Source organism: Pinus tabuliformis, chromosome 4_2 (assembly GCF_031772625.1).
Source record: "Pinus tabuliformis cultivar Carrire ecotype Pingquan chromosome 4_2, CPIR1, whole genome shotgun sequence".
Taxonomy (NCBI): domain Eukaryota; kingdom Viridiplantae; phylum Streptophyta; class Pinopsida; order Pinales; family Pinaceae; genus Pinus; species Pinus tabuliformis.
The window spans coordinates 715575433-715583612 of record NC_142304.1 but is presented as its reverse complement, the minus strand read 5'-3'; the positions used below and the strand labels follow the sequence as shown (position 1 = coordinate 715583612).

General features: G+C 38.4%; 1 protein-coding gene and 1 pseudogene across 1 annotated transcript; both read right to left on the bottom strand.

Annotated features, from left to right (window-relative positions):
- Positions 1-5679: 5679 nt before the first annotated feature.
- Positions 5680-6358, bottom strand: LOC149171526 (uncharacterized). The gene has a single exon (XM_089426013.1). It carries the CDS (start codon positions 6304-6306, stop codon positions 5680-5682), a length of 627 nt encoding a protein of 208 aa, XP_089282139.1. The 5' UTR covers positions 6307-6358.
- A 34-nt stretch (positions 6359-6392) lies between these two features.
- On the bottom strand, positions 6393-6888 carry LOC149171525 (uncharacterized; annotated as a pseudogene).
- Positions 6889-8180: the final 1292 nt, after the last annotated feature.

The window sequence follows — 8180 nt, the reverse complement described above, 5'->3', positions numbered from 1 at the left end:
AAAGAAGGATCTGTAAATTTAATCAATTTGTAGTTGTCTTCATCTTGTATATTTTTCTGAAGAGAAAAACAACTATGATTGCTGCAGTCCCCTCCATGTGGGTGATGGAAATCCAAATAAATCCATTCACTTGCAGATGTAGAATGCTCCTTTTGTTGATGGAGAACCATTTTTGTAACAGATAAGGCTATAAGTTATTTTTTAGCATCATAAAACACGGGAGTTGGTAATGACTTGTAGGTGTTGTCAGTTAAGGTTAGCTTAGGTACAACTACTAGTTCATCAAAAGATCCATGTGATATTAATTTGGACTCATTTGATTTTTCCATAGTAACATCTATTGTTTCCATCAATTCTTAGAAGATTTCAAATGTTCCTAAACGTACATAGCATGCATTATCTTATCTTGTGAAGATAAGAAAAAAAAGCTCGCGTATTGGTAGACCAAAACTGGAAAATAGAAAACACAATAAACATATGACCATATGACATATTACCATATTCTCGAGTTGAATTTCAATAACAGAAATGTATAATTTGGCACCCAACACAGCGTATGCTATTAAGAAGAGTACTTGCATAATTGAACCGAGATTGGTCTGGAGAAAAGGCAACCAGTGCCGACATGGAAACTTTGAGGCAATGTTGCATGAAAATATGCAATGAATTTTGAAATAAGCTAGAAAGTGTTATGAACTCCGAGTTCCACCAACTCAAGTAAGTATTCAAGAAGGAACTCTAACCAGAGGCACATGTAGCAGATTAAACATACAAAGAACTCGGCCCAAAACCTAGGCCTTGATCTTTCTCGTTATCATAACTTAAACCTTGAGTAACCATACCTAAAACACGTTTTTAGCTAGCAGAAGAAGGTGAATATTAGCAGAACTTAAACTACTCCCCCGAAACGTCACTGCAAAAGTTACCTATGTGCTACTACACCATTTGGCATTAACCCAATGGAATGCTGGAGGTACCAATTGACACCTTGATATCAAACTGGTAAAGATGCCCATCATCAAAAGGGCAGGTAGCTCATTAGTAGAGCAGGTCCTGCATTAAATTCCTAGCCAGCCCAATTTTCATCAGAATGAGTTTGTAGACAATGCAATAGAAGCACTGAAGACAAAGAACACTCTGCATTGAGGCCACACTCACAAAACTACTCATATCAACCACAAAAATAGCTAACAACCACTTTAGACCACAACAACTACAATGAGGCCAGTTCATCCCCTTACAAATTACTGAAATTTGATGCTCCATCTACCTTCAAAACTAACAAAAATTATATTCCCACTCCCACTTACAGTCGCTTTAATGAAGTGAAGGAAAAATGTCGCTCTTTTTTATCAGAGGCTTCAGCTCTGCCTTTTGATTCAAACCTAAGATATATCATTCAGAATGAGATTTCTTTTGTAAATGAGCATTGGAAGCAAGACAAGGGTTCTGCTCCTGTTATGCCATTTATTAATTCCAATAACACTCTCCCCCAAAAATTCTTGTGTGTAGAGTCATTGGATTTACTATGGTAATGCCTGTAACATTTTGCAGTCTTTTCTTTGTTGGCCTACGGTTTAGTGGTTAAGTAGTTGAGACACATCATCACCCTGTTAATGACCCAAAGTCAAATTTAGATCAGAGCCTTAAATTATAAGTTGATTGAACTTTATGAGATTTATATGCAATATTAATTCAATAATTAATAAAAATAGTGTGAGGCACCCTAAATCAACTTTTGTTTATACAGCGTTAGAATTTCATTTCTGCTATATATTTGCATCTCATTTAGATTTTCCCATTCCCATGTAGTGATTGTTCCTCAATTTATGCCTTACGACGTTTCTTTTGAAACATTTGGTGCAACTGCTAGTTATATTCAATGGAATATGCTTCGTTTAAGAGTAGATATATATATATATATATATATGATTTCAACAGAATATTATTTGTCTAAGAAGAAGATCTATGGTTGTGGTTTCATTCTTTCTTTTGTTGACATTTCTATTTATCTCATGCATGCATCACCTGCCACTACACACGTCCCTCACCACCTCCTTCCATTTCCACTTCCACCGTTGCATTTTCAATTCCCAACTAATGAATCGTTTCCATTCAAGTTTTAATGGATGCATTCTTGAGTTGCTCCTTTTTGGTTTGATTCTCATTTCTCTGGTCGTCTTGCTCCATTTCAGTTCAAGATCCTCATAAATCTATGGGTCGAGGTCCCAACGCGAGAGTCATTCCTCCATTTTTACCAAAATTCTCAATTCAAGCTACAAATCTTGTGGCCCATTGAGATGTTACAATAAATTTTGATCATATGTGAGGCTAGATGCAATGATTCTAACTGGTTCAGAGATGAGGGTATTGAAATTTGATACAAAATTTCTTCCACTATTTTTTCATGGCTTTCATAATCAACAATATCTGGGTTCTGGCTGAGGGTCCGGCTTAGCTTTTGCTTACGAATATCGCTGGACATTTTTATGAACTCTATGTCTTTGGATTTTAGAGTGATTTCCTCATAGATATGATTGTATCTGGACATTTTTGCTTCATCTACTTGTATCAATACAACACACGTTATCAAAATGGCTAAAGAGTAAAGAATATACATGCATAGTTGTTCAACCGACTTCAGTTTACGTGGCCTTCATCCTTGTTCAATCTCTTTACACTTCCAATTGATGAATGATGCGCTCTATGATAATATTACATAATTCTTTGAGGAAAAAAAGAATATCAATTTTCTGCAATTTTAATTAACGCTTAGATACCTTCCTAACGGCCTTGTTCATGTGTTATCTTGCTCGTTGGCTGTCAAGATACAACGATTTCATTATTATGATATATGTGTATTGATGTATAGAATTAGATGAAAGGTTATTTCAAATGAGTTAAGAAAATAATGATAAGGTTTCATTATTGTTTGTTTGGGAGGCAGGTCCAACTCAACTTGGAAATCCAATGTTCATGTCAAATATGAGTTATGGCAGAGGAAAAAGGAAAAAAAAATTCCTGCAATTAAGGTAAAAAAGCATATTGTAATTATTTTGAAATTTTTCTATTGGAAAGTTGTTGTCAATAGGAAAAATGAAAAACTAGTTTTAAATTTGTTGTTGACAGGTTGAAAAACTCAAATAAAAACATTCAATTTACTTTTAACATAAAAATTATGGTATTTTTTTAATCTAAGGTTGTATTTCCTTCTTGTCTCTTGCCTAAGATGTGGAAGAGGTTTGTGGATGACACTCATGTCATTTGGTCCCATGGTAAGGAAGATTTGGAACTATTTTTCCTCCATCTTAACAATCAATCTAGTTCCATAAAGTTCACCATGGAATTTGAAAGTAATGGTAGTCTTCCCTTCCTTGACATCTTCCTCTCAAGGAATAATGATGTCTATTTTTCTCATCAGGTATTTCGTAAGAATACTCATACGAAATAATATCTTCATGCTAATTCTCATAATTTCCCAGCTCAAAATCTTGTTGTTCTCAACACCTTAGCGACTAGAGCTTTAAGAGTTTCTAATGACAACCATCTCAATGAAGAGAAATCACATCTCCTAAGTGTTTTCTTTAATAATGGGTATAGTAGACACCAATGTACTAAGGCTTTCCTCAAAGTTGAAAAAGATACTAATGCTAAGAAATATACCAAGGATCAATTTTTTGGTGTTCATCTTCCTTTTACCCAAGGGACCACTGACAAGATTGCGAAGATACTAAGGAAGCATAAGGTGGCTTCAACCTTTAGGCCTTTAAATACCATCCGGAGCTCCCTTAGATCTGTAAAAGACTCATTGGACCCCAAGAATATGAAAGGTGTTTACATTATCCCATGCTCTTGTGGGACTCCCTACATTGATGAGATTGTTCGCTCAATCAATCAAAGGATTCGTGAGCATGTCGCTGACATAAAGCATGGCAAGACCTGCTCCTCTGCTTTGGCAGAGCATACAGATAAATCTAAGTATCACATCTGCATTGAGGAGGCCCAAGTCATTGCTAGGGTTAGTAATTTCCATCTTCGTAAATTGAGGGAGGCCCTAAAAAAAAAAAAGACCCAATAATTTGAATAGAGATGATGGTTGGCTTATTAGTAGAAGTTGGGTCCCTGTCTTGTCCTCCTAGTTTTTTAGGTTTCTTTTTGGGATTTATTTTGTTTGTTTATTTATCTATGTAAGTATTGGTGATAGTATTTGTTGTTGGTTTATTCTTCATTAAAATTTATATTCTTGATCTTTCGTGTCTTCTTAAGTATTATATCATCATATTCGTTCTTAACTCTTTTAGTATTTTTGTTATTTGTTTAATGGACGTCAACCTTGTGTTTTATTATTGACCCTATTTTATTTATTGAATACTTTTCTTTGAATATATATATAAGTAGTCTATAGTACAACGTTTTGGAAATCCGACCAATGTATTTTTCACTTTTGTGATCATTTGACAGACGTGTCTTTTCCATCCTCCAGCGATCCTTTCCAGGTATGGGAACCTATGTGGCCTTCGGTAACCCATCCCGTCTCCGAGCCCAATTTTTCATCTTCTCTTTCACCCAAATCTCCTAATTTAACCTCCTTGTCCGGATCAGTTTTTTCAGAGCAAAACATTGCAGGTTTGATCACCTTTAATTTGAAAACATGGATCAGTTTTGCACAACAAAATGGTTCAGGTTTGATCGTCCTTAATTTGAAAACATGGAGATCTCAATTAGGATTCTTTAAAACTATGATTGGGCTCTTGACTCAATCGAATCAATAGCCTGCATTTAGGAGAATAATGGGGAAATATTTTATAAACATAATGAAGGAAAGGGTCATCTGCGTATTCGGTATGGGTGAGATGGGTCAAAAGTTTAGTTTCTCGGCTATCATAATTTTACGAAAAGAGGCAACCCGTAGGTTGATTTTCCTCCAACCTTTTCAAGTTCAACATATTTCATCCTTTTGTTAACCCCGTAACAAATTACAATGGTATTTCTTCTTATTAGTCCCTGCCATCTGGCAATGGCCAAGGACTATAGGAATCAGTTTTTTTTTATTTAGCATTAATTCAAAGTACTGTTTCGCCGAATGCGTTGGTTATATCAAGGTTTAGATCAAGGTTTTAGAATGCTGCGTGCCCTCCCTGCCAAGATGACCAAGGTGCTCTAGACTGCCATATTATTTGGCCTCTTCCCGAGGTGGGAGAGGCCGGAGCTTAGGCTAAGGGAAATAGGCATGTATATTATTGCTGACCGTCGGAGGAATTCGGGTATTAATGTTAGCGTTTCTTAGCATTAGTTTGGAGTGTTTGGAATTTTAATTGAGTCTTTACAATTTTGACTCGAGCGTATTTGCAGGCAGGTGTTCTGCATGCAGGGGCTGCAGCTGTGCAGTTGTGCCCATGCTATAACCACCACGAAGACAGGCAGATGCGTGCCTATGAGAAATCTTTTCCAACACTTGCAAATACTGTTTAGCCAAATCCATGTACAGCGGGCACAGAAAGCAGGGATTGCGCCGAGATGCACAATGGTTGAACAAGACAAAGGCAGAGCATCGCAGAGGTGAGTTAAAACCCTCGTTGTGAGAAGCATCACGTCTGGAAAAGCAGAAAAGACGTGAAGAGAGGGTATGCACATTGCTGGAGCAGCATCAGTGGTCAGGCATTAAGCAACATTACTGCTTCATCCTGGCGTGGAATTCGCCACTCGCGGACATATGTTGAGCCATTTTGCAAGCCCAAACTCGCACAGTTTGAAGACATCTGTGTTGAATTTCTCGGGCAATTCGTACATGAAAATCCTTCGACCTCTGCAACTATCCTCAAAGTGCCAATTTTCACCAAAGGATTCAAGATCCGGCTTGTTGAAAAAACACTTGGATGTTTCGTTGGGGGATTGGCAGACTTCATCCTTCAAGACCAGAATGGGGCTCAGGGGAATTCCGAGCTCATCGTCTGAAGCCTCCAGCAGATAAATCAGATCAATCCCCGAGTCTGAAGCTAGGGTTTCTCGGCCTTCATGGCCTCTAGACTTGTCGTAGGCCGTTGAATCATCCCCAAGGTTTGAGGACGGATAAGAAGTCACGCCAATTTCTTCCTCCAGCCTTCTCATGACTTCATTTACGGCCTCCTCGCTAGGAACGTACTCTTCTTCTATTGTTGCTAGGGTTTTATCTAACAGCAGAGGATGATGAAACTGATCCATTTCTTCAACCTGGAAGCGTTTCCACTCCGGGACATCAGTGTAGTCGGGCAGGCACTCCAGATCTCGGCTGCGTTTTCTGAGCATCTCAGACATATGTTGAGCCATTTTGCAAGCCCAAACTCGCACAGTTTGAAGACATCTGTGTTGAATTTCTCGGGCAATTCGTACATGAAAATCCTTCGACCTCTGCAACTGTCCTCAAAGTGCCAATTTTCACCAAAGGATTCAAGATCCGGGTTGTTGAACAAACACTCGGATGTTTCGTTGGGGGATTGGCAGACTTCATCCTTCAAGTCCAGAACGGGGCTCAGGGGAATTCCGAGCTCATCGTCTGAAGCCTCCAGCAGATAAATCAGATCAATCCCCGAGTCTGAAGCTAGGGTTTCTCAGCCTTCATGGCCTCTAGACTTGTCGTAGGCCATTGAATAATCCCCAAGGTTTGAGGACGGATAAGAAGTCACGCCAATTTCTTCCTCCAGCCTTCTCATGACTTCATTTACGGCCTCCTCGCTAGGAACATACTCTTCTTCTACTGCTGCTAGGGTTTTATCTAACAGCAGAGGATGATGAAACTGATCCATTTCTTCAACCTGGAAGCGTTTCCACTCCCGGACATCAGTGTAGTCGGGCAGGCACTCCAGATCTCGGCTGCGTTTTCTGAGCATCTCAGACATATTGACAGAGCCTGGAGATAATCACAATCACATCAGTGAAAAGAGAACAACGATGCTAAGGAGGTTCCTGAGCAGCTCTAGCCAGCCAGCAGGTAGAGACAGATGCGCGGAATGGCTGGTAAGATCCTAAGTTCAATAGGTTATATGGCAAGTTAATGAAGCTTAGTATTCTAATTTTTATATTAATGCTAAAGCGTTATAACATACATAAAGAAACGTGGGAGACCTGACATTCAGTTCCTCTAGATTTACGTGTCCGAACCCCTCCTATGTGTACTAAAGTTATCCCCAACATCTGTTGGGCCATCACCTAAGCTGATTTGATGGGGGTTAAGGTAATCCAGGCCATTTGTATGTGTATTGTGTACACATTTCATTCCATTCCACATTATGCATGCAGCGCCCGCTACGTGTAAGTTACTTTTGTTCTTATATAATAAGGTTAGAAATGATTTCATTGTTACCTTGCTTCCGCTTCTTATTTTGCTTGCAGTCCACTACATTGGTCTATTTCAGGTATTGTTTATGTTATTACATTGTTTTGATATATTTTAGCATCTGCAAAGTTTCGGCTCAGCTTCTATGTCTTGGACCTTACCAACAAGTTCACATATCTTCATTTGATGTTGCTGGATTTCTGTATACCTCCTGGTTTCCGTTTCCGATATCTTCTTTCTGTTGTTTTCAATTTTGTTAATCAAGTTTAGCAACTTTTCATCTATTTTTAGCATTTCCTCCATAAGCTCTGAATTACAGGAGATTTCACACGTATAGACTAGGAGCTTACAGTAACCTCTTATTAGTGATACAGCTATAGCCCGTTTCTAATATGAGTAACTAGTCCAGACTATGTGATAAGACTATTGAATGCACTCTATTTACGTATGTTATGACAAGCTAAGTAGTAGTGATTACGTGATGACTATGCTTACTCTGCTCATGAAGCTTAGTCTACACGGACTGCTACTTATATCTGCCTTTTCCTGTATATATAGGTCATGTCTATTTTCCTCTTTGTAGCTCAAACGACATAGGTAATAAATAGTGATATGTAACTAGTTCAAATCCCATAGTAGTAAAATGAGCTATCCGTATGTCTGCATCTAAGTGCACTATTCTTTGTACTTCCCTCAGTCAGCATGCTAACAGCACTCAATGCACGGATATTCTTGTTGTTACATTCATTCTCCTTGGCATTTTTGCAATTCTTGGTTTGGATGTCCACTTCCTGGGTCAGAGTGACCAGAAGGGAGTCATCAAACAAAGAAGAGTTGTCATTTATGCTAGACTGGCCAACTGATTCTT

What these genes read in the sequence shown, in the direction of transcription:
- LOC149171526 (XM_089426013.1), bottom strand. Translation starts at nt 6,306, where the DNA reads ATGGCTCAACATATGTCTGAGATGCTCAGAAAACGCAGCCGAGATCTG.